Source organism: Rhopalosiphum padi, chromosome 1 (genome assembly GCF_020882245.1).
Source record: "Rhopalosiphum padi isolate XX-2018 chromosome 1, ASM2088224v1, whole genome shotgun sequence".
Classification (NCBI taxonomy): Eukaryota; Metazoa; Arthropoda; class Insecta; order Hemiptera; family Aphididae; genus Rhopalosiphum; species Rhopalosiphum padi.
The window spans coordinates 48299005-48326947 of record NC_083597.1 but is presented as its reverse complement, the minus strand read 5'-3'; the positions used below and the strand labels follow the sequence as shown (position 1 = coordinate 48326947).

At 28.6% G+C, this 27943-nt stretch overlaps 2 protein-coding genes across 6 annotated transcripts; one reads left to right on the top strand and one right to left on the bottom strand.

The window, feature by feature from the left end:
• Positions 1-486: 486 nt before the first annotated feature.
• LOC132921846 (uncharacterized) lies at positions 487-9702 on the top strand. Of its 5 annotated transcripts, XM_060985075.1 has the most exons (10): positions 508-579; positions 710-833; positions 6087-6319; positions 6388-6502; positions 7257-7383; positions 8430-8616; positions 8685-8829; positions 8918-9031; positions 9138-9233; positions 9317-9702. In XM_060985075.1, exons 2-10 carry the CDS (start codon positions 798-800, stop codon positions 9449-9451), a joined length of 1188 nt encoding a protein of 395 aa, XP_060841058.1. In that variant the 5' UTR covers positions 508-579; positions 710-797; the 3' UTR covers positions 9452-9702. The 5 variants fall into 5 exon arrangements, with proteins under 5 accessions (XP_060841075.1, XP_060841089.1, XP_060841083.1 ...); XM_060985092.1 differs by having other exon boundaries at positions 487-833; positions 9321-9702; XM_060985106.1 differs by having other exon boundaries at positions 487-833; positions 9138-9250; positions 9321-9459.
• A 1489-nt stretch (positions 9703-11191) lies between these two features.
• LOC132921875 (transcription factor HES-1-like) lies at positions 11192-26034 on the bottom strand. The gene is made up of 6 exons (XM_060985119.1): positions 25565-26034; positions 14761-14856; positions 14554-14685; positions 14278-14457; positions 12605-12805; positions 11192-12514 (listed from the first exon to the last, which is right to left on the bottom strand). The coding sequence occupies exons 1-6, from the start codon at positions 25784-25786 to the stop codon at positions 12347-12349; spliced, it is 999 nt and encodes a 332-aa protein (XP_060841102.1). The 5' UTR covers positions 25787-26034; the 3' UTR covers positions 11192-12346.
• Positions 26035-27943: the final 1909 nt, after the last annotated feature.

The window sequence follows — 27943 nt, the reverse complement described above, 5'->3', positions numbered from 1 at the left end:
TTGCTTTGAATAATATGATGGTAATAATTTTAAATATTTATTGATTATCTTATAGAAACTAATAAAATTATGATCAAACTTTAATTGTAACATTGTATAGTCACATGTATGTGACTGTATATTTACACATATATTTTAATATTTATTATAGACAAAAATGTTATAATAATCGTGATTACAGGAATAATTTTCTGGGTCATATAGTTTAACGCAGGGTTAATGTACCTATATGTTAGTCATAAGCCCTTGAGACATCTTCCCTATAATAGAAAAATATTGACCTATTTACGTGAAACCCTATTATATAGTATGGTTCCTATGAAACTTTTCGGACAACACGTAAAAGTATAATATTTATTGAGAGTACACGTATAATTTTTTTACGAATGTAAAAAATTAGTGAGTGTTTGGCAAGGTCGTGAGTTGCTATAGCTACAAGCGCAAGTACACTACAAATCAAAATAATTTTAGTATCTACTTTACAAATGTACAATATTGGTTACCTGCTACTTGTGTGTTAACGATTCGATTGTTCGTATTATTAAAACAAAATATGTGTGTTTAACGTCAAAAGATAAGGTTCCTTTTATTTATCCTTTTTTTTAAAATAAAAAATAATAACTGTAATAAATAATAGTAACAAAAATAATAATAAAAATAATTGTAGTGTTAAAATAAAAGTAGTATTTTCTTAAATCTCATTTGTTAGTTTATCAAGGTAGTATCGAAATGGAGGATGGCGGTTGGAAAAGAGAGGACATCACAAGCGATATGGTAAACGAATTGCATAAAAAAATATGGGATGTGCCCCGAGCACTCAAGAAAGCATAACTGTAAGTATTTTAATATACTTTATAACATAATGAAAAAGTGTAAAAGTACCTATATTATAGCTACATTTATTATAAATCTGAAATTACGTTATCCTTGATGAAAATACTTAAAAATTATCTATATTCAGTAATACTTAATGTTATTAAAATATTTTTTTTTAATATACAATTATTTCTTTGATATGATTTATTGAAATAACACGTTTCGGAATTTTACAAACTATATAATGACAATAAATTAGTATACCATAAGTTAAATATCGTTATCATTTATCACTACTAAGTGCATGATGGTATTTGACATTTGTTGTTATTAATGAAAACGATAATTTTAAGCGAATACAGATTTTTATCATTTGGTTTATCTGAAACGTGTAAGTAGTGTAACCTACTATAGTTATAATAATTCAAGTTTGGAATAATGCATTCATATATGATATACACATACTTATTACTTATTGTACGTAATCCCAGTGTTTCTGTCTTAAAAATAACTTTATTTTTCTAACTAATTTTATTTATCTGATATTTACAAATTTTTTTTTTGTTATATCACTTATAATATGACCAAATTGTATTTATTTCGTCGGTGTAGAGCTGTATAGACAGTAGCATATTTAAGACTTACTTCTATGTACCGGAGTGGGTCCATAAATAATATACCAATAGATTTTTATTTGCAAGTTTTATATTAAGTTTAGATAAGCTTGTGAAGTAGTAAGGGATAATTCTAGAAATTATATTACATTACTCAGCAATATTGAGAATATACAATTAATGATATGAACTATAATATAGCAGAGTTAGATTTTTTGATCTTTACTATATAGTATTATAATTTATAAACACTAAGAATTACAAAAAAAAAAAAATTTCAAAATAACAACTGACTCACGTAAATATTTAATGGATGTATTTAAATATGTTCACGACCAGATTTTTTTTTTAAATTTCAATTTATGTAAATATTAGTAAATAATAATTAATAATTTTAAAATAAATAATCATTAAATTCTGTCGTTAATTCATTATTTTGGTGATTTATCAAAATGGCTTTATTTATAAGGTGATTCTTTTATCATTAGGACATTAGTCATTTTTTAGATAAATGTGCACGTTTTTTTTGAAAACGATTTTTACTGCATGTTGATAAATATTTATTATAGATTTATTTTAAATTAAAATCAATTTTTTCAAGTACGAATACAAATGTTCAACATAATATATTAAAATAATTATATTGTTAATGGAAAAATAAGTTTTAACTATTTGTAAATATACTTTATGTAAAATATACATCGCATGTTGATAATTACTTCAATAGTTTTACGTTTATACAAATATAAATCACTAATTATATGTCATCGTGATTATAATAATTGGATAGACCATGCACTTCATCTCAATATTTTTAGCCTCATTATAACTTATTGTTTTGTAGTAAATGGTATTAATTTTACTGTACATCCGTGCGTCCAACTTTTTTGTTTGTAATTTTTTTTTAATATTAAAATAACTATTTAAAATTCAGTACCTATATATAGACGATAAAATTTAAATATACAAGTAATTAGTAAACAACGACTAACGGGCTGGTCCAACTACTTATATAACCTATTCTTGTTTTTATAGTATAGTATCGTTAATCGACTGACTTATTATAACCAGGGCCGTATTCAGAGTAGGGCAAGTTTAGGGCGCAAATTTTAGTAATCCATATATTATTTGAAAAATATATACCAAATTTAACAAGTTACTACAGTAGAGGCACGCTCTATTTTTATTGCATACAAATAATTTATGTTAAGGTTGTTAAAATAAGTAAAATAGGTATGCATGTATTTATAGCATAACTGCACTTATACGAAATGCACGTCGCTTGTTAAATGCACATATTCTCATTTTTTGCAAGGGGGGGGGGGCGCTAATGCATTACGTGGTCCACCAAACCTCAATACGGTCCAGATAATCAGGATCTGATTATAACTATTTAATAAGACCAGTCGCAACAACCGAAACAGGTAAGCAATCGCGGATAACTGATAAGACATGCCTACGTGACTACATACAGGTGTAGTGACTACGCGAAATTCAGTTTAGGTATTTAAATAAATTTTTCATTAACATGTAAAAAAATACATATATTGAAAATGTGAAAATGTTATTGTTTTTAAAACTGTCATTCAAAGAATATTTATTTTTTAACAATACTTTTTTATTTAAAATTGATAAACCTGAAAATATTAATACAACCATAAATTATTATGATATGTATTTAAATATATAACAGAAAAAGCTGAGGATCATCTTCCCTCTATAAAGCATGAACATTCCCTAGTAAACGAAAGTCTAAACTTCGAAAAAATAATAGACTGTTGTCAAATCAATTTAAAAGCAGTATATATTATATTATATTATTACTATGAGAAAATTTCAACTTCAATGATTTTCAAAAATATTTATTTTAAGATTATTGCATATAGTTATGTAATCTATAAGTGATAGATTATTAAATTAATTTAGCCTGTCGAAATGATTTATTATTGATTTTAAAATTAAATACAGGCATCCCATTATTCCCAGTTGTAGTGTTCCGTCCAAATCTTGTATCGTCAATATTTTTCGCTTGTCGCTCACATATTTCTTATATTATTATTAAATAAATAAACCTATAAATGTTTAATAATTATTTTATAATAATTCTCTGTGAAATTAATGGTAAAACAATACATAATATTTAGAAGTTTTTGATGCAAATATAAACGTATATTTTATGTTTAGATGTTCCTTAGCAACCTCGCAGAAGTTTACTTAAACACATGCATTTATAACGAAACAGGTCGACGCACTCATCCAGAAAAGGTTTTTTATATACAAACTGTCAAGGGAAATCAATCAAAAGCATAAATATTAATAAATAAAAAGGTTATTTTATAATTAAATGATTGGTAGAACGAAGGACACAATAAAGTGATTCGTATAGATAATTTTTTGGAAATAAATACTATTTACATTACATTTTGTGTAAGGAATAATTTATCAGATTAACGGCAAATCAACACCCATAATATAGAATAGGTATATAATATTTTGTTTTGCAATATAAATCTTTAACCTTTGTTATACACTTGTACTTGTCTAAATGATAATTAGAAAGTCGAAACTATATGATAATGTCTAACGTAGTTAATTGCGATAATATGTCATATCATCGTAATTTTCAAACAAGGTTAAAGATTATTACAGCTTATAAGTATTATAGGTATATGAAGGCATGTTAATTACTTATAAGTTTTTATATAACTGAACATGAAAAACATATTCGCTGATATAAAAAATTTCTTATCTTAGAAATTATCGTCATACAGTAAACAAATAGGTGTAATTCACTATTGTGGGACATGATAAAACTATTACATGTTTACCTATCGAAAAATAAATTAGTAATAAGAAAAATAACGTATAAACTATTATATTTATTCATGTGACAATTTGACTGAACTGTAAATTAACTAAATTGGTCTATTTAAATATACAAATAAAGTGATAGCATATCCTTAAAAGTAGAGTAGTACACTATTAAGTATACTAACTAATATGAACTTATATTTTAAAATAAATAAATTTATTTATTTACATATTTGTCGTACTATAGATGCATATAATGCGTATTTTTCCTATGTAATAAAGATAGTATAAATAGGTACTTACTTGAGTACTTCAGATTTCTGAATAATTAATAAAAGAAACAACTATTTTATTTTAAAATAATAACCATAGTTTTTAATTATCCGTTAAATATTCTACTTTAAAGGTGCAATGGATGGTTTAAATTTTAAATAGTGTCTTAAATACTTTTGGACTTATTATACCCATCCCTCTTGGATGATCGCTGAGTTCACCACTTCACCAATTTATTGTATTTAGTACTTCTATTTTACAGGGAAATCATTTTAAAAGTAAACAACCATATTCTATTGGAAAATTTAGTTAGTCATAATTATAAGTGCTAAGTCAGACTAGTTCAAACTAGTCATTTGAAATACGATTTTTAAGCATTTGAGTTATTGACAAAAAAACAACACAATTTTATATCTATAATTTAAAAAATAAAAGAAGAAATTAACACGTAATAGTAATAAAAAATAGCCAAAACTATTTATTTTATAAAATTCCTGGATTTGGACTTTGTGGACCTATATAATTGTTTGCCATGTTTATACCACTTTAGTTTTTTCTGACGGTAAATCAAAATCAGTCCAGTTTCAAAAATCACGTAATTAAGAAATTTACACAAGTAAAAATAATACAAACGATGAACGCCTTAACCGCTATTAGTCAATATTAAGCATTATTTTTCTCTTAATTTGTTATACAACGCTAATATGTACCTATATTGCCTATACTTTACGCCGTTTACCAAATTAGTTAACAATTCTAAACATTTAACTTTTAAGTAATCAATTTACTAAAAGTTTAAATCATCATGTTTTGTCATAAAAATGTAATGATTATACATTAAAATTAAATATATCTATGTTTTTATTTTTTAAATGTTTGAGTACATACTTCAAATAAAATAAAATATATTAATATCCATATTTTAATTTTGTTTGTCCCTAAACTCCAAAACACAGCCAATCTTACTTTTAAAATATTTTTATATTTAAAAAAAATAAAATTGAAAATATGAACGAGTAATCCTTGAGTTAATTATCTTTATATACTATAGATAATAGCCTTTAATAACAATTTATATAAAATATCAAACATATATTATATTTATTCTTGTACTCCAACAATATTTTACAAATTATATATTTTTAGTAAACTTATAGTTAAGTATAATTTTGAAACCATTGTATCCCTCATATATTTTAAACCTATTATCGTGAAATATATTATCTTTATAGTTCTTACATACAAATTAATAGTTCAGCAACTAAAAGTTTGCATTTTGATTAAAATATATTAATATTTTCAAAAAAGTTATCTGTTAAAAATTCAAAATATAAACAATTATTTTGATTTGAAAAAAATATTTTATACTACCAAAGGACAATTTTTATCTGTGCATATTATATACAAGATTATATTATTAAAAAATGATGAAATTCATAATAGATATTCATGTTTATATTTAATTTTAAGGAATAAAATATTTATCTATTAGCTTAACTATTTGATTTATTGCATGATAAAATAAGATGAAAGAATTTAAGTAATATTTAATTGTTTTGTGTGCGTATATAGGATAACGGAATGGGTTCTAGAGAAACTGGTATTGAGGCATACCAAAAAGTGGAGCGTGACATCGCCAGAGAAGAACAAGCAGCACCGGCCCCATCTTTAGGTCACGAGATGGCAAAACTAGATCGTTTTATTGCAGATATAGAAAATCTTATGAGTCAGCTCAGTCAAGAGCGTATAGCGGATGTTGAAACAACATCCAACGACCGATTTTCCCAAAGATATCTGAATTCGAGGTACAGAATGACAAAGTAATGTTCAAAACAATCATAAATATATTAATATGTTCCTGCATGATGTTTAGAATTGTAGATGAAAGCGACAATGCAATTAGGACTGTCATGGCAGAACTACGAATAAATTTGAATCAAATACTTGCAATAGAACATGAAGAATTCATTGCAAATCTTAATCGAAAAGTAAATTGTGTTTATTTATTTTTTAAATACTTTTTTTATTTTTTTATTTAAAAATAATAAAGTTTTAAATATTTCTAAAAATTATGAATTATACATGATTTTTTTCAATATAATAAGTTTTAAAAATAAGGGACTATTATTTTTAATTAATTAGATAATATTTGTAATTTCTGCTACAGAATAGTATTCATTTCGAGTTTCGATATATATGAAAAAAAATATAATAGAATCGTTAATACGGTTATAATATAATTAGAGTACCTTTTTACTTTTTTTTCTATAAATTTACTACTTAAAAAATAAAAACATAATGTTAGTCATTTATATATTATGATCATGATGTATTACATGCGTACAGATAATTTATCGAAAATTTAATATAACTCCGAGAATTATTTATAAAAGTTTCAAATATTCACGATAACTTTGTATGTATTTATAATCGGGTTTTCTTTAAATATTTTTTAATAATAGTACTAATATTACAATTATTTATTTTAAAATAATTATAAAGATTGCAATTGTAATTTAAAAATAATTTAATCATTTTTGTTATAGTATTGTTAATGCGTTAACTATTATTTAAATATAATATTTCATTACAATTTATAAATTGAAAATATGTAACTACAAATAATAAAAATTCGAATACCTAAATTCAACATAATTATTAAATAAGAATTTAAAAATATTTTTCGAGTATTACCTACCACTGATATATTAATAAATTCTTTTTTACGATTATAAATTTCAGTCTATAAAACTTCACCATTTAAATTGGTTAAGTCAAATGAGAGCCAGAAGTGAAGAAGAAATATCAAAACTTAGTGTAAGAGTACAACATTTACAGAAACTTTATGAAAGTCAAGAACTAATAATAAGTAAGAATAAAAATATATTTTTATATTTTAATATTAAGTCGGTTGTACATAAATTATAAATTATATCTTGAAAATGATTGAAAATACATTTTTCTGCTCGATCAGAATAACACAAAATCAAAATATTCTTTTCAATTTTCAATTTAAAGTTAAATTAGCAAAAACGTACGTGTATAAAATTAATTAAGCTTATACAATTATTAATGTTTAATGTTAATTGTAATATAATATAAATTTAAATTGTACAATATGTTATATTATATAGTACAAATGTGCAATACTATCAAAAATAAGTCGTCATGTAAAAATAAATTATATAAATAAATTAATAAATAAGTATAATATTTATTTGTTTTTGGATTTAAGCAAGTATTATAATATTTCAACCAATTTCAATGTAATTTTTTATCTTCGTTTTATTTTATTAATCTAGATCGTCGTGATAAACTTAATACTTATCTAATATCTATTATGACTATTACTTAAAAGATAAATGGAAATTCGAAATTTTTGGAGAGTTATAGGTACATAAAATTAAAAAGTTACTGTCGTAGAAAATGCAACAACAATTTTTTAATTTCAGCTATATACTACATCAGGGTGGTCCAACTTGTGTAGTTGGTTGGTGAATTTATACATTTATAAACACTAGATAGGAGGGGGAAAAAATATTTTTATATACCTACAAATGTTATAATAAAAGTTTACACTCGATTGATTAGTGATTACTGATTGTGAATAGCATCTACGCTTCCAGGAAAATCCGAATTATTATTATTATTATAATTATTAGTCGGCAATATGACTGACTTCGTCGTGCCATGTGCCCGTGTCCTACCGTCTTAATTTTTTTTAATTTATCACACTTATAAATAGTAAAATTATTAAATATATCAACTATATACATATGCCTTCTAAGTAGACCTACAAAAAGGCCTGTGGGGTCGCAGGCCTGTGAGTTGGACCACTCTGTGTTACATTATAAAATCCTATCTAGAACTCTTATAAATATATTTAGCAATGAGTTACATCAATTATTTATATAGAAAATTTAGCCGGGAATAAATCATCGAATACTGGGCAACTAGAACGAGAATTGGACAGGGTTCGTAGTTATCGAGATACGTTAGTTAGCGGAGAATTGTCATGGAAAGATGCTACGTTATTCGCACAAGACTCTGCAGATTATAGCCGTACAGCATATAAAAGTTGGCATTCATTGCGAACCGAAGAGTAAATATCTACGTTATTTTTTGTTATATCATTATTTGTTTTAATCGAATTTTCGTCGTTATACATAGAGACGAATCTATAAGATTTCGCCAAGCATTAAAAACTAGAGACTCGATGCACCAAGCAGCTCTATGTGTTAGGATGGCACAGACCATGTTGCCCGGTGTTCAATTCCCGTATTGTACTTCGAGAGAAGTATTCGCTATTCTACAAGTACCTATCTACAGTTTTCCTACTGATACACTTAAATGTCTAATAATATTTTAAATACTAATTCTTTCTTAATTACTTTAATATTTAGGTGATCGAATACTTGTTTACTGATTTGCAAGTTTCAGAAAGATTTGGTCATGCTCTAGAAGTTTATAAAAGTTTTAACAAAAGAGCGACAGCTTTAACTCAGTGGCTAAAACAGGTCGGTTTATTTTAAATTTAATACATTTTTCCCTATGTACTCTATAAGTTTAAATCGATTACAAAATATAATTTATATTCTCTGATTATTTTTAAACAATACACAGACAACAGATGAAACGATACATAAAGATGTCGAAGAAGTGGACGAACGCATCAATGATTTGGCAAACACGCTGAGTCAAGAGAGAACAATGAACAGGGTGAGATAAACATTATCGTAAGCATTTAGTAAACACATAATTTAGGTATGTGTAATTTTTTTTTCATTAATTATTTTTGTTAGACAGAGTTTCGCGAGACCAATTCAGAACGGTACAACATACTAGGATCTCATCAACGTATTGTTACCAAATGGCTTGGCGATACCATAGGACCTAAAAAAGAATATATTGAGCTGCATTCAAGATTTCGTTTGTAACTAAATACGGTCAAAACTGTTTCAAAATTATAAATAATATGTCTACCTTGTATTTTTGTGTTGTTTAAGTAAAATTCACTTTATATCTGTGCGTTTTAAAATTAGTTTTAACTTATACAAAATAAAAATGTATGATTGTGATTATATAGGTTACCTATTATAGTGATTATAATATAAGCGATTAATGTGCTTACCTACCTAACCTAACCTTGAAGCTCCTTTAATAGCAATAAATTTAAATTTAAAGATAACTATTTTTTTTTTTAATAATAATACTTAATAGGCGTAGTAGGTATCTACTGAAAAATAATGTGTTTGAATAAAATAAAAGGGAAAATGTTTTGGTTTATTATTTCAATCTGTCGCTAATAACTAATAAGTAATTATAGCGCAATTTTGTATAATATACTCGTAAGCATAAACTAGAATAACTAGATAAGTATGTGAATTAACGATAGGTAAGGTACTTAGTTTATTTTTGAAGTTAGTTATTATATTAATTATTTATTATTCAATATAAATAGTAGACATTTAAAATATTAGATTAAACTATTGCATTTATCATTAAACTCAAATTTACCTATCAAGGACTACCTGCAGATTCTCTTCGAAAATATTACATAACAATTAATATTATTCCAGATATTTTCTAAATACTCATACCAATAAATTTAATTTAAAAGTAGGTATTACATGGATACTGATTGTAAGTAATATAGGTACATATAAATATTTCAGCTTTCAGAATCCTATATATTTTAATACTTATGAAACTATCTATATCTAATAAACATCAATACTGTTGATTCAACATACAATAAAATATAAATATATTAACATATAGTTGAACATTTATAATTAAATGCCAAACTTATCGAAGGGCCTGACATAGTTTGTGGATAAATTCAAATTTTTTTCATATAAAAGTGATTAGATTCAGATTTGAGTTTATTAGATTAATCATTACAATGTTATTATAAAAGTGGTCGCATGAATCAAATCATTGGCAAAAAAAAATTGTTTATGTTGATTATTCCTACATACACCATACATTAAATAATAAAAAACCTAGTCGCTCTGCTGTATAGTAGGTGTTAATCGTCATTGATTCTGTCACTGTAATGGGCGCGTGTTAAATTTTAATTCAATGATAAAAAGTTAAATACAAAAAAGGTATTCTGCGAATGCGGTTTACAGGTCTACGGTTAACCTATATTTCTAAAAATATTGTATTATATATTTTTATATTAGTATTATAGTAATTTCTTTTTCTACTATAATAATAAGATGTATCGATTTTTGTATAAAATAAATCGCATATATTATATATACGAGTAGTAACTACTAATTATTATAATATTGCTGTTTTTAACTTAAAAGCTAGTCAATATTGATGTACATGTACCGTAAAACGATATGAATATAATTTTAAATATGTAATATAACTAAATATTTGCCACTTTAGTGTATTCTACACAACCCACTACCTAGAGTCCGATATTCTGTGTTCCCTTCGGATTTATATAATAAAAATATAAAATACTGAAATATGACATTTTTTTCGCATAGGTACCTACTGATTTTTTTTTTTTTTTTTAATTAAGTAGTTTCAGAATTTTATTATTATTTGCTACTTATTCATATGTTAATATTATAAAAATAACATATTTATTTCTTATTAAATTAAGATTTAAATAAATAGTATAACTTTCAACTCTTAAAATAAAAATAATAACATGGTTTCATTAACAAGGCAAATCTACTTTTATTACAATTTTTAATAAACACTCCATAACAGTTTTAATATATAAATAAATAAATAAATAAATAAATAAATAAATAATAAGGAGTCTAAATAACTTATATTTTACATTTTAAGAAAAAAAAAATACTAATATCAATACAGATAAGTTTTACTTTTTTATTGTTCATTCGAGTAAATTGTTGATTTTTATATGATTTACAATTACTCAAGTGTTGTCATGTTGCTATTAATTTATTGAAATAATTTTCCAACCTTGTTACATACAAGAATGTGACTAAATTGAATATATTATTCTATTATAGAAAGCTTATGCATTTGGTGAGTTGTGAATTCATATTATCATAGAGGGATAAGCCAGATAATAATACATTTGCGAATCATAAAATATTATTTGTACAACTTAAATCAAATGAGTTGTAACCTAAAGGAACTTACTACAAAATTACATTCCACAATATACAAAATACATTTTAGATAAAATAATTCAACTGTAAAGCAACTTAAAATAAATTTAATTATATTATACATTATATTTAATTTCTAAATATTGTACTTAGTGTAGTTTATAAATAATGAAAACTATATTGTATGCTCTCTTCCATCAAGCCTCTTAAAATATTTGTTTATTAATAATTAAAAACTACTGACTTAAGTCATAACATATAAATAAAATATTGCACATAATTATATTTAAATAGTAATTGGGACAAAATATTAAAGGAGACTTTTAAATAATAACAGGTTTAGGTACAAACATTATAATACATTTTCTTAGATACACAATATATTATTGTAAAATGTTTTATACTTTTATTTTAGCAACATTATTATATAATACTAATTATAATATTACCGATCAAATTGTGTGAAAACCTCTAAATAATAATTTTGAGGTTTGATCAAAGCATATTTTACTAAGCCTTCTAAAATGGAAAAATTATCTTAACATTCTTACAATATTATTACATTATGAAGTTTCTAATAAAAGGCTCAAAAAATGTGCACCACAGAAAACCAATACTTAAGTTGTATCACAGACAGGGGAAATAAATAAGAAAATTTTCATTTAAGAAGATTGAAAAAAAAACACATCTTGAAGACACCTAATTGGCTAATTCTAGAATTTGAATTTACCAAGGTCTCCACATACTGTCATGTTCATGTTCTCTTTTTACACTAAAATCAATAGGTTCATCACCCGGAGGCCTTGGTTCAGCCCCTTGGTTTTGTTGGCAATGCACATAGTGACTTGGTAACAGGAATACAACTTGGCCATCAGGAAGTTGTGAAGGAATTACCTAGAATTAGTATAAGTAAGTTAATAAAAAAAACATGTTTTAAAATATTAAAAGCTCTAATATTTATAATTACGAGAAAAAATCACTAACCTGTACAACAGATAAGGGTTGTGTAGGATCATTAGTTGGCGCTACAACAACACTTGCTGTCAGACCACCACGATCTATCACCTTATCTTCTACACCCACAGATTTACTGCGAGCTCGTTTCTTAGGAGGTTCAGATTTTATACGATCATTTTTACTTTCGATCGTACTACAATTTGATTCTTCGTCTCCACCGATAATGTCCTTAAAAAAAAAAATTGAAACTCAATATTTAGTATACAATATTATTTGTGTATACATATATTATTCGCATTGATTATATAATCTACAGTGACGTCGATCCTTATATAGTTTACTTATGATTGATTCATCATATTACTTGGTAATTCAATTGGTGGATGTTGATACCTCTACTCGTATATATAAAATATTACAATACTTTTAACTATAAAATATATTACCAATGTTTGAGGATAGGTAAAATAATTTTATAAATACCTAATAAAATTTGTTATTGGCATTTTCAAATGACACAAAAACTATACTTAATATATACTTAATATAGTATACCATTACCTAGGAATATTATATAAAAGTTATAATTAAATATACCTACACAACTTGTAGATTTAAGCTGTTATACAATAGTCTTCCCACGTAAAAACATTTATTTTTTACGAGCCTGTTTATTCGTATGTACCTGATGAAACTATGGTAAAAAATGGGTCGAAACGAGCGTTTTTGTACACAAAGAAATTTCAGTTTATCTCTTTATCGAGATTGTTTGGGACCAACAACTGCGCAAGCGTAGGTGTGCTTCTCAGCGTAAATAAGTTGTATTTCAAACATATAGTAAAGACTATAAGCATTCCATTACTTCGACGTCCGACAAAAGATGATACACGTAGTGGTGGGTACACGGGGAGGAGAGAAGTTAAACCCCGCTTGGCTTTTTATCACTATATTAAAACGTAAAAACGTTTTTATAATATATATATAAGTATATATTTTTTTAAAACCATCCCCCACTTTCATCACCAATTGAAAATTTCTATGTACGAAACTGGAAACACGAGCACACTCAAAGCATGCGGTACATAAGTAACATTTTAGTATCTGTAGCAATCTTCTATGAAACATACCCTCTCACGGAATTACACGTAAGCTCGCAAATAGTCAGCTAAACTTAAATTGTTTATGGTTTTGATTTTTGTCTTAAAGATTTTTTTTATACCATTTTTTTTCATTTACCATGTAAGTAATTCCTACCGGAGAAATAGTTAAAATAACGCGGTGTATAAAATATATAAATTGTATACGAAATATTAATATTATTAATTTTTCGCAAGTGAACTAAAAAGTTATCAGAATTAATTCTATAAAAATTCCATTTTTAATCTGAAATTTACGTTTTTCCGTATTTTTAAATACATTTTATTTAGAATATACCTAAATTACACAAATTAACAAGCCATACCTATAAAGCTACAAACCGATATAACAAGCAGGTATACAGAATACCTGCTTATTAAGTATACCATATCGGTACTTAATATTTATGTTAGATTGACATGTTTAAAAATAATTCAACGTCACTGTATTTATGTTTAAAGCTTAACGAATAAAATATTTACATATAATTATTGTTTGGCTATAAATTATAATAAAACGATAAATATATACGTATGTTGGTATATTTATATGTATACACTTACATCAGGAATAACAACTGTAGAGTTGCTAAAATCTAAATCAATTTCTGATGAACATGTATCTAAGTGTCTTAACAGGCGTTGTTTTACAGCTGGTTCTATAACTGTGGAACCAGCAGAAAGAAGTGTTCCAGTTCCAGTACTGCACATATGCAGTTCGGGGCACTCCAAAAATCTAGTAACCTAATAATTATCAAGTGAATATACAATTTAACATAGTACATGGCGTAAGTCAAATGATTTTATTTTTAGTGGGTTTATAATAAATAATAATCTTACCTCTCTAGCGCATTCTTGGAAGCCAGCCCGATATTTATCCCTGACGTCTGAGCTCAGAACTTTTTGCCGTTGTAAATGGCGTACGGTAAGTTCTAATATGTCAGCTTTTTCCAATTTTGAATGCTTAGTATTCTGCGAAAATTAACATATCATGTCAAATAAGTAAAAACACTAAAAGCTAAAATTAAAAAACTTAGATAAGTTTACCTCTGTCCTAGTAGAATCTAAAATAAGAGTTTTCAAAAGCGCTAGCGATTGATTTATTCTTGCTCGTCTTCTTTTCTCCATTAGTGGTTTGTTGGCCTAAAACAATTATAATAAATCATAGTTAATTATTGTATTATTATTTTAATATATTATAATTTTCAAATGATAAAATTAATGTATTATATTTAAAATGTTGTCTAATTTAATGATATTCACATTTTTTATCATTGTTTATATAATAAAGCCTGTTATAAAAATAATGGATAGATATCTAGTTTAGAAGTAAGATTTAAGCTTTCTTATTACAACTAACATCAATGTTCATTGTTTAAGAACACTTACTTATTTAAGTCAAAATATACAGGTTAGTTATAATTATTCATTAGCAAAAATCTCATTTATTTTCTAAATAGTATTTTACATTTAATTTAAATTTAAATATTATAACAAATCAAGTATCAAAGTTTATAATCCTATACGAGTACAAATTTATCTTGGTTAATATTTGACTATCCAAATAATTCAAATTATAATTTGAGTCTTATGTGTATGTTGATGTGTAAAATGTAAATTATTTTAAACATAAATAGTTTAGTTTATATCATTTGCACGGTATCATTAAGCTTCATATCCAATGCAATACCTATTACCTAATATTGATTCGTTAGCTAACTATACATCCGATTTATTATATTATTACCATTATGGAATAAACACCCTACATTAAAAAAAATTAATCATAATAATTCTTTAAAAAAAAACTAACTTATATTATAGTATTATACAAATAGTTTTAATTTAGACACATCCAACCATGCAAGGTTCCACCCCTTATCCAAAAAGATAGATTAAGTACCTATTATACTCAATCTGTTTTACAACAACCACATAGTGTGTTGATCTAGGCCGAAAATATCCTACAGACTAGAGCGGCCAGACTATATAAATATATACTACCTGCCTACATCAGCAACACTATAAAATACATTTCTTTCGTTTTGTTTCTAGCAATTGTTTAAATTCAAAATATTTGTAAATTTGTTGTCTTTACTCTTTAACAACATTCTGTTAATATTATTGAGGAGTGCTACAGGAATTATTTTGAAGGACTTAGCATAGACAATTTAAACAAAATTATATGAAAATGTACACACTAAAGATAGTGTGATTACTTAAAAATATAATCCATATCGTGTATCGTGTCTCTTATATCAATTTAGATTATTGTTGCATAAAGGTATATAATATGTAAAAAAATCTGTTCAAAAACATTTCAGATTTTATGAAAACTGATGAGTTTCAATATATTGTACGAATACTGTTATTAAAATATTAATATTTTATCATATTTCGATTTAGTCAGGAAGAGTTCAAAACATATCACAGAGCAGCTGTGATGACGTACGCGTGTTGCGTGTATAGTGTATACTGTATACATATTATAATAAACATATGGAACTTTAGTCGTCGTCATTCCACAGTATATATTAAGTTGATCCAAACACGCGTGTGTGTGTGCACAGGGTGATTCACCAAGCATGTTCATCCCTTTTTTTTTTTAATACAATTTTTTGTAATAAAATGTTTCATGTTCTATTAAAATATGTACAAGAGCCATACTTCCCAAAACTTAGATTTTAAAAACATACCAATTTCTTTTTTCCTTAATCAATTGTCAACAAGATCATTTTTTTTAATTATTTCGATGTATCTTTAAAACGAAATTGAATAAGTAATTTTTAAGTTGTTTAATTTTTATTTTTACACACATCAACATTTTCAAAAACACATTGTCTAAATAATTTATATATAATATTTACCTATATTACCTGCCTAGTGAAAAAGGATAACGCTTATTCGAAAAAAGAAGTTATGTATTTTATAGTCACAGAATGTCCCCTGGACGGAATAAAAAACCAATTAAAAAAATAACGAAAACGTGGTCCTCGATGTGATCCCTGTGTTATAGATGAAAATTCCGAAATTCCGATTTCGAATAAACGTGTTACCTATAGCTATTAAAAAAAACGGGAGAGCGCCGTGCTCGGTGAATCACACTGTACAATATAAACGTGCACGCACATTATGGAATCGGTGACGAGTAGGAGAGTCGTATATAGAGTGATGTGTGTATATTATATGGTAATATATATATAGAGACTCGGTGAGCGTGCACGCGGCGGCGTGCCTAAGGGGACGACGATAGAGACACGGAGTGAGAGAGAGAGAGAGAAAAAAAACAGATACACAGAGTCATAGAGCGACAGAGGGACGGCGAGAGACGGAGGAGAGAGAGACACGGTGTGAGTGAGCGGTCGGAGAGACTGCGAGCCATGATTTATGCACGCGCGCACACACACACGCGCGCGCGCGTCGAGTGTGGCCGACTCTGACAGACGACGACGACGACGACGGCGGCGATGCGCCCGTGTGTGTGTGTGTGTGTGTATAATATTGTAGCCGTGTGTGCGGCGGCGACGTGCGTTGGCGTCGACGGCGGTAGCGTTGACGGCGGCGCGTGGTAGCGACGAGGAACGGTTCCGTGCGCCGCCGGGGGGGGGAGGGTTTATCCCGTGTCCGTGACTTGACGTCGTCGTGCCGCTTTAGGTCCACCGCCGCCGCGCGCCGACACGTTCAAACACTACCCACTCACACTCGCCGTACATGACACGCACACACACATACACACACACACCGCGACTGTAACTGTACACACGCCGAAAGCGGGCGGGCGCACGACTCTCGTATTATTATTACTATTATTGTTATTATTATTGCTGTACATCATATACCGCGTACGGACCGCAATCGAAACCGTATAAGCGTGTACATTATTATGACATATGTGTATTATATACTAAAAAAGCTGGAGCGTTTCTAGGAATGAGGGTGAGCAATCAGAAAATATATAACAAAATGTTTTACAGTTAAATTCTAAATTTTCAAACTTTTAATAATTACAACTATAATATACAAGCGTTAATATACGTAAAAAACAATTTTGATTTTTGAGTAAAAATAGAGATCAATAGATCATATTATCGCGATTCGTGGTATTATTCTTATCTACTGCAATGATTAATTAAATTTATATACGTAGGTGAACTCGTGAGGAGATGTTATTATTATTATTATTATTCATATTATTATACACAGTATTCTCTATATTATATGAAAAGTTAGTATATCATCCACACATATCTATTATAAACAATCGATAACAATGAATAAAATTAATAATTTTTTGCTTTCACCTATATTTATGCATATATCATACAAACCTAACATTAAACGTAGAAAGATAAGATTTAAGTTATCTGACAAAAAAATACGTTTAAAAGTACTATGAAAAACGTAAAGCGACGATATTGGAAAAGATAAAAATTTAATCGAACATTTTAGTATGGATAATACATTTATTATAATAGAAACTAGAGAGCTCTTATAGAGATATTATGTATATTTTATTATTTCAAAATTATTAATTATAGATATTACATTTTAATATATAAAGGGGGACGACTCTCATGATCTCAGTGGGGTTGGCGAGCGAAGTGAGCCGGGGGCAAAGCCTCATAGTGGGTACATAAATAAAATATAATAAAACTAAGAATATATTTCATAACCAACATTTTAGCATAAAAATCGAATAATTTATTCTTTCAAAACTGAACATTTGGTATATTTTGTTTCGCCTTTCCCTCCCCACAAAAAAGTGTTATTGCAAAAACGGTGTTTTACTGTTTAAAGGTTTGAGTGGGCACATTATAGGGTGGTTTCTTCATTCCCCCTCCACACACACACACACAAAATGTGTAAAAAAAGTAGTCTTGTAGTTTTATAGTTCCTTTACGATGTTGGACGCGTGAAAACGATATGCGGAACGTGAAACGCGCACGGGTGGGAACAGGAAAGATAGACGGTGGCCTCTTTTATAGTAGCGCCACCACGGGTTCTTAACAAGCTGCCGCAGCCGCCGTTGCCGCCTTTACTAACGACTAACGAGCAGACCTCTGTTACTGTACGACCATCCAGTGGTCTGCAAATCGTGCGTGACTAGTTCGCTGCCTTGAGGTTCATTGCAAAAGCTTAATACACAATATGCATGAGCCCTTACACTGCAGTCCACGACTGTGGACAGGTTGACTGTGGACGAATAGTAATAAAAAAAAAGTGATAAGGGTTATCATAAGAGTGAGGGGATATATGGTGTATATTTGGATAATATAGTTTCTTGTTGCTCCTTGCGGATATATTTTGTAGCCAGGAAAAAACATTATTCCTTCTCCCCCCTCCCTTGTTCTATGTTATATACTCATTTTTACATGGATAGTATACTAACTTTATATATACATTTTCAATAATTTTAGAACCCTATAACAGTTCAAAGACTAATATTTAATATATTTACGTGTATATTGTATATATGATTTATAATTTAGTAAATATTATTTGAGGGCAATAAGAAGAATATTACCTCTTTACTACAATAATTTTGGATAAAATTTTAAAAATATTTGTTATATTTTTCTACTCTCCTCCATCCTGGAAAAAAATTACTCTAAATTACGCCACTGGTCATTAGTATACTAAGTATTTTTATACTGTCATCTGTCATCATATTATAGCGTATACATACTAAGAGGAAACGGCTATGATGTATATACAATATACATGCAACAAAATCGAGATGGATTGCGCACGCCCACCTCCTATAAGAGGTATATATATATATATTACATAGGTTTATAAACCTACACACAGCTATATAATATTATGATGATAGTCGACGCACTCACTGATGCGTGAAGCTTACGCGATGTTTTAAAGTTCATTTCATCAGCGTTTTTTTTTTATACTCGTTCCGAATTTTTTCGACCGGAGTGTGACCTGTATCCTACCAGACTTGGAAAATATGTGTTGCTGACTGCTAAGGTCTGAAATTTACCAACCTATACCCAATCCAAGCGCCCATATATTATACAATAAATAATGTGGTTAAAGTAGGATTTTAACTATCAAACACTGTTAATAAAAATTAACATTAAAATAATAATTCACCCACATAACGTAACCTAAAGTATAGTCACCATTCTATGCCATTAGAGGAGATTATTATATCAGAACCCACATAACCACATCTTATATCACTAACAAAATCGAAACACCCTAATTCTTGTATATTATTATTTATTATATTGTATTCTCGTTACAATAAGATACATTACTATATCCTATATAATAATTTATTAATGCGGGTAATAAAATGCCTTCTATATACTACAATTCTTTTATATTTTAATCAACATAATATTCTAATATCTAAAATAAATAATTACTATCAGCTATATATTTTCAAACAAAAAATCGTTACATTTTATACGAAAATATCATACCAAATTCAAAGTAATCAAAATATCAATTGTATTTTTTAAATAAAACATTGATATTGTGTCAATATAAGATGTGTTGATTATTCTGAATTTTCCATGTTTATATATAGAGATAGACCCACGATTAGGATTTTGTCAAAACACATAAAAGGGTATTAACAAAAGACACCTTACATTATCATTGGAAACACATCATATTATTATTGTTATTATGATTTACTGTTTAGCCAAATTCATACTGCACTTACACAGTAGATTAACTACATTCGCTGAATATAATTTCAAGTTTAAAATTTCCATAAAGTTATATAGAGTAAGCATAGTAAGTACGTGGTATCAACAATTTCTCGAGCTAGGTATACTAAATACAATATATAATATTACATTTTCTGTATCTTAAACAAAACGACGTGCACAAAAAAGTAAAAAAATCGGTGCAATGTTAAAGTGTTGTATGTTTTGAACTAGTTAAACAATAAAATACAATTATTATTAGTTATTGATATTCTATAATATGCAATGTTTATGTATCTAGATACAGTAGGTACTATAAGATATTATGTGTTAAATACTTATATGTAAAGTAAATCCATAGGTGGAATCAGAAGTTATGTTTATAAAAGACCATCATGACGTATGCAGTACATAGAATCTTAATTTAGACTACAATATTGTTGAAGCTTTCCCCTACGCCCCTTTCATGTACATGAATATATATTTGTAACTATTTTCAGCTTAAATTATTTCAAGAAAAAATTACTCCCGATTCTTCGTTAGAAATAAAATATGAAAAGCTCTACTCTAAAAATTTGAACTTGATTTTCAAGGTAGGAAATACATTTTTATTTGATAGCTAGGGCTATGATTTTATTAAAAATGCAGTTAGGCTTGCCCCCAAATCCTAATCTAAAGCAGACCTCTTATCCGAACTGCATACGCGCGTTGCACACCCCGTGTCTCCGTACGTGAATAAATCATATTATTATTGATATACGAGCGTAGAAAAAAAAACGGTGGCACAGTGGTAGTGGGTATTATATCATTATTATAATATTATTACGCGTATAATATGTACCTACATGCTACATATATATATATATATATATATATATTACGTATATAACATGAAACCGAGCGGCACGTTTAGCAACCAATGTTTGTCTAGATGGTCACGGACGAGCGCGTCCTTGTGGAGGGCGGAGGCGGGAGTCAGCGGCGGGCACCCGACACTGGCTGGCGGCGCGCGGATGGACGGACGCGAGTGTTGTGTGTAGTAGTGCCCGACCCGCAACCCCACCGCCGGCCAGCACGCTCCGAGTCCCGATTTAGTATAGAAGGTCCGGTAGACACGCAGACAACAACAAACAACGCCGCCACCGCTCGGCGTACACACACACACGTACACACGCGCACGCGCCCGCACGCCAACGAACACCCGCGCGCCACCGTTTCCCGGCACCGCCGCGTCAATCTATACCGACGCGTTTACACGCACACACACGGGCGCGCCGCACACGCACGTTCGTTATATAAACCCTTCGCCTGCTGATATCGCTGCTGCAATTATTATTACCGGCAGCACGGACGACCAGATATCACATACACACGCGCGCGGCGGCGGCGGCGGCGAAGCGAGCGGGCGCACGCCGACGGACGGGGAGGGGAACAAAAATGTTCACACGCGTAGGCACACATAAAAGGCGGTGGCGCGCGCGCGCACGTTAACTCGACCGGCTAGCCGCCGGGATCGGTTTTATTATTATAACCGCCGCCGCACCGGACCGCCCCGTCCGCTCGGCACGCCGTCCAACTGTGTTTCCTCGCCGCCGCCGACAACGACGACACCCGGACCACCGATGGTGTCGGCGGGAAGAGCGATGGAGTGGCAGAGACTCGTCTGCCCGGTTTTCCGTCGGCCCGATTGCGCTCTAAAGTCGGCTCATTCTTATTGCTCCCCTCTATTCCTTATATTACATAAGATGGTTGTGGACATTTTAATAATCGGTTTTATTTCGTATGACCGACCGTTGCCGCTAATCGTTAAGATCGTTGAAGAACATTTTTTTTTTCGACTCGGAAAGTTCGTTGTGGGGTGAAGAAGATTAAATTTAACGTTACAGGTGAATGTTTTTTTCGATAAAAGTCGAAAAATCTTGTTAATCGGATAGGACTTCAAAATCTTGTAGAGTCGATTTCGGTTCTACTTTAATACGTTCAATGTATACCTACAACGTAACAAAAACGATACCTTTTTTTAAATAATAGTACATAGGAAGTGTGTCATTGTTTTTATACCCGTTGTCAGTCGGTGTAATTGAAGGTTAGGCCAAGTACTCAAGTCCGCAAAAACTTGAATTACAATAAATAATTATTTGTTGATTCAATGGATTTATGATGTTATATCTTATATGCTTATAATAGGAATATAATATTGTTGCACCTATACATACAAAGTTACGAATTATTTGGAATATTCTATGGTAAATTTTTAATAAATAAAGTATGTACAGAAGGAACAATAATTATATAACATGATTAATATATTAATAATTAATATATCATGCTTGAGGAAATTACCTTTTAATAACAGTAAGTTGATTTGTGTAACTTGTATTTAAATTAAATTAAATTCAAACCATCCACAGAAAATATTAAAAATATATATTCTGAATAGATAGTTTTAAATGCATATATTATTAATTCAGTTTTAAAATAATATTTAAAAAGTATTTTTACTTATTCCTGAACGAAAGAAGATATAAAAAAATAATAAAATATATAATAAATATAATTATTTTTTGTATAAACATTCTAATTTAGACAATTTAGTCTTTATACTTATCTTATAGTATTAAAATGTTTACATTTAATTTGTTTCATAGCTTATACCTATCGTGTTTTCATTATTAAAGTTTACACACAAAGATTTTGTTTCATATTAGGTAAAAATATTGAACACGTTTAACATAATTAATTTAAAACTTTGAGAGTCGTCTTTTTCTGCAAAACATGGTACATAGTAGTTAGTACGTAGATGATATAAGAAAAAGCAGCTCTTTTGGGTTGGCTATGCGTAACGAAAAAAAGACTCGCTACAACGTGGTAGACTAAAAGATAAAGAACTGATGCATGGGTGTCCAATATGTCCATGCTAAGGTAGGAAGATCAGGTAACAAAAGACATGAAGATGGGTTACCCAAAACATAAATTGGCGAATCTTAGCAATAGATAAAGAAAGATAACCTTGCATATTATGTTTGTCAGTATGGTCTTGAAGGCTGATAATTTCGAAGGAAAGAAAAAAGGAGATTTGTTTTTTACTTTTTACATTTTTCATTTATGAATTCTGATAAAATTGTACTAAATTAAAATTTATATTGCAAGTCGATTATTATTTATTATAAATATAGTACCAAACTTTTTAATAAGATAGCCGATAATTCGTTTTTAAATTATCCACTAAGACAGTTAGGAGTAAAATATTATCATTTTAATGTCGTGTAACTAATAATAATCATAGTTTAAGATTACAAAGCCTTAGCCCTCTCAAATAATTCTCCTCCTCCCCTCCCCCTAAAAAAATCATGTTTACTGAGCTTAATTTATGTATAGCAATAATAACATAGAAGTTATTTTAAATTATTTTTTAATTGTTTATAAGTTCGCTTCCGTTTTTTCCGATTTTCAAGTCAATAAAGTTTTAACTGATTCGTCAAAATTTAAACTAATTTTTTCTAAGTAATTGAACTGTATACTATTCGGGAAAATATTATATACGTACGTACTTTATATCAATAAAGGTTACATGAAATATAAAAAATATGTAATATTTTGTATTTTTGTCTATAGTACTAATCATATATTCAAACTAATTGTACAAATTATAAAATGTTAGTATATTAATAATAACCTACCTAATTTTCAGATCATCATTATATTATAGTTCTCATATATTGTTTAAACCTATTATCCGTATTATACAAATTGTGTATGATAACTCAAAAACTATACTCGTCCGAACTTCGATTTATGTGCAACAAAATGAATAAAAACATAACCCGCTAACAATTTACAGTAAACATGTTGATGCATGCATGACGGTTCTGATTTGAAAAAGGAAGCTTTTATCGCTATAAGACACTCCTTAAATGGCATACAAAATTAAGTATAATTATATATAAGTACCTATAAGTTTTATAAAATTCTAAAATTGTATAACTACATAATTATATTTAATATAGGGTGGGGGGAGGGGTGAACATGCTTGGAGAAACATTAATACATACTTACGTATAAAACCATTGATTATAAATAGTATCTATAATCAATGATATAACATATATTAAACCTATCAAATCTTTTGTATGTTTAATAAAGAATATGTTTTTAAATCTTACTGCATACAGTTACCATAGTTCAAAATATATTTTTTAATTTAACAGTTAATCAAACAATGATATCTAATACTTTTAAAATATTATTAAATCTATATCTATACAGTAGATTTAAATATTGAAAACCCATGCACACGTTTTCGATATAAACATCAGTATAATAAGTGTAGTTATACAGTACATGATAAATTGATAAGTCTTGCACGTGTAATGCGTGTATCCGTATATCGTATACTTACACTATACACGTATATTGTAAAACGACACATATACAATATAATATATCATATTATACCCAGGAGAGTTAAAAATTTGTTTTATTTTCCTAAATTAATACTTAACTCGATAAATATTTAGGTAAATCTTATTACCTATATTATTTTTCAATATAAATGTAAAGTTGTTGAGTAATAAATTTCTTATATTAAATTTATAAATTATAATCAATAAACCTATCAATGCATATTACCAAAATAGTTGGTAATACATCATAAATTATAATTAGGTATAGCTTGTAGATATATACATCAGGTATTTGCTATATAATTTTAGTCCCTATTTACGTATTTTTCTTCAACCAAAACACAATTGTAATTTTAATACGTTAGATACCTAGCTATATTAGCCATTGAATGAGTGTAATTCAAAATAATAATTATTCTATATGCCCAAAAATGAATAATTTGCATTTCTCTGTATGATATACTTATGTGCATACTGCGTTGTGAGATCGTTTTTATTACATTTTATTGGTAAAACTATATGACTATTAATTATTAAAATCTATAATACCCATTTATATAATATGTATATGAATTTATAGTATTAAAGACTACGTAGTAGATATTGGATTACTCTGAATAGGCTTCTTTATAAACTGTACTTAAGCCTTAAAACTACGTACATAATAATCGTTAATTATTATTAGGAAATATAAATAAATAGTTTTCTATATATAGATTAAACAATTATAATGATATTATTAATATGTATGAAAAAAAATAAAAAATATATTACCCTTTTACCATCCTTTTGATTAGACGACTGTGAAAATATCAACGATGAGCTGGTGACGATGGGTTCCCTCTTGCTAAAGGGATGCACGGTGGCCGTGACGGGCGACGTTGTGGCCGTAGAAGACGCGTTATTGTTGTTGTCGTGGATTCCTGCGGAAGACGTCTCGGACGCGATTGGTATGACGACGGGCAAAGAGTCCGGTTCACATTTTCCTGTCATCATAAACACGCGCGCGCTTTACAATAACGAAGTGGGACGACGTCACATGATGTCGCAAGCGCATCTGACGTGTGACTACTGCTGTGGCCTGGCGGTGCCGCGGCGGTTCCCGACGGTAATGAGAGAAGCGAGAACTCGACGCCGCCGGCGGCGGCACGGGTGACCCGACCGCAGTGTCGACACCTCTCTCCCCCTGTCGTGGTTCAACCCCCACGTCACCGTCCCGTCCGTCCTCACACGATTCACCCCGCCACCGCGTCTCCACCAAGACCGACGACTGTCCCACCACAGCACGCACCCGCCCCCGCCGAACTACTCTTCCGCCGCGTGAACGGTGTAATAGCCGTGACGCCACCGACGACCCGCGCGCGCTTTGGGCGCCAACGGCACGCCCACCACCCTCGCGGTGATATTAAATTATACGAGAAATCCCCTCGTTTTGCCTACCCCTTCACTACACCCCTTAGCCATTCCATACGATATGCCTGCGCGAAATATGACAAAAAAAAAAATATATATATATATATATGTATATTGTATATATATCGGAGGGATTTATATTTTATATACGTTATACACCATTGTGAAACTGTGAACTAAGATTTTTGAAAATGATACGTATATGTTATATAAAAGCGCATATCCGAATGCAAGTCGACTATAATATTATGTAATAAATAATAATGCAACGCTGCGTCTATAATTATTCACGTTCGATATATATATAAATATAATCCATGTATAATACAATACTCTTCTATAATTTTCCAATTTTTCAATGCAGCGTATGTCGAATGCCGTATATGTGCGTATACATCATATTGTCCGCATATTATTATGCTATATGCAATAGTTATTGATACAAAATATCTTCAATAGTTCGCGTGTTAATAATGAGCAATAAACAATCGTCAACATTTTATTTTAGTTCAAAACGTAAGCATAATAATTATTTTATATTTTTATATAAAACAGAAATAGTTTAAATTCAATACAGCCTACAAACACATAGTAGGTATTAAAATATATATTATACCTAGTAAATTAATCTGCTTAATGTTTTTGGTTATAGGCCGCAGTGTAATACAAAAAATTTGACAAAAATCGTTTGTCACACAATGCTCCGGGAAAGATTATTTTATCAACTTCAAATCCTCGCCTTCTATTAAATATAGAATTCCGATATACATAAAAATCAAATTTTAAACAAATATAGTAGTTATCAATTATTGCTAAAAACTTATAAGTATTAAAATTTGATCAACAGAGTTATATACATATATAGTAAACTAACATTTTACGTGGCACTGCAATGTCGATTCTGTTCATTCACTCATCTGTACTTTGAAATTGAAATACTATATTCCTTAAAATTCAATTTTTATACAGCAATAAAATTCTCAAAAACATATTTAGCTAATCAAAAATTATAATGATAATGATCAATAAAATTTTATTTTTTGGTCGGTCTGTAATAATTTCAAATATAATTAGAAACTATTTCCAAAAACGTTAATACTTTTCGTCGAGTGTTTAAAAGGACTATCATACTATGCAAAAAAATATATTTAAAATATATTTTATAGTTTTAATATAATATAGAAATACATATAAAAAATAATTATGTATAGATAATGATTTCATATTTTGTATGTAATATATTAATAAACAAATATTTAAACATTTTGTGAGAAAATAGAGGATAAACTTTTTACACATTAAGTTAAAATAAAAGCAAGTTTAAATGTATAAGTGGTATTAACGTATGAAATAGGCTAATTTTTTGGCACTCCAAAAATCCTAACAATTTTAAAATAAGGCTATTAAAAAAATGTAATCAATACTAGTAAAAAAGCATGTTATGTGAGTAACCGTGTAAAACCAAATTTAATACATTATACACTTGTTACCTACCTATGATTGTAGAACAATGAACATGCAGAACGATTAGTAGCGTATATTTATAAGTTTTTTAAAAGGTTGAAGTTTTATTATAGAGCACTATAATTAATGTATTCAATTTAGTTTTATTCTATTATATATAAATTCTGAAAATAGAAAAAAAATTTAAAACTTAAATGCTAAATTATTTGAGTGATATTATACACAAAGCATTTAAATATGTCTACAAAAATACTTAAAAAAAATCAATTCATAAAT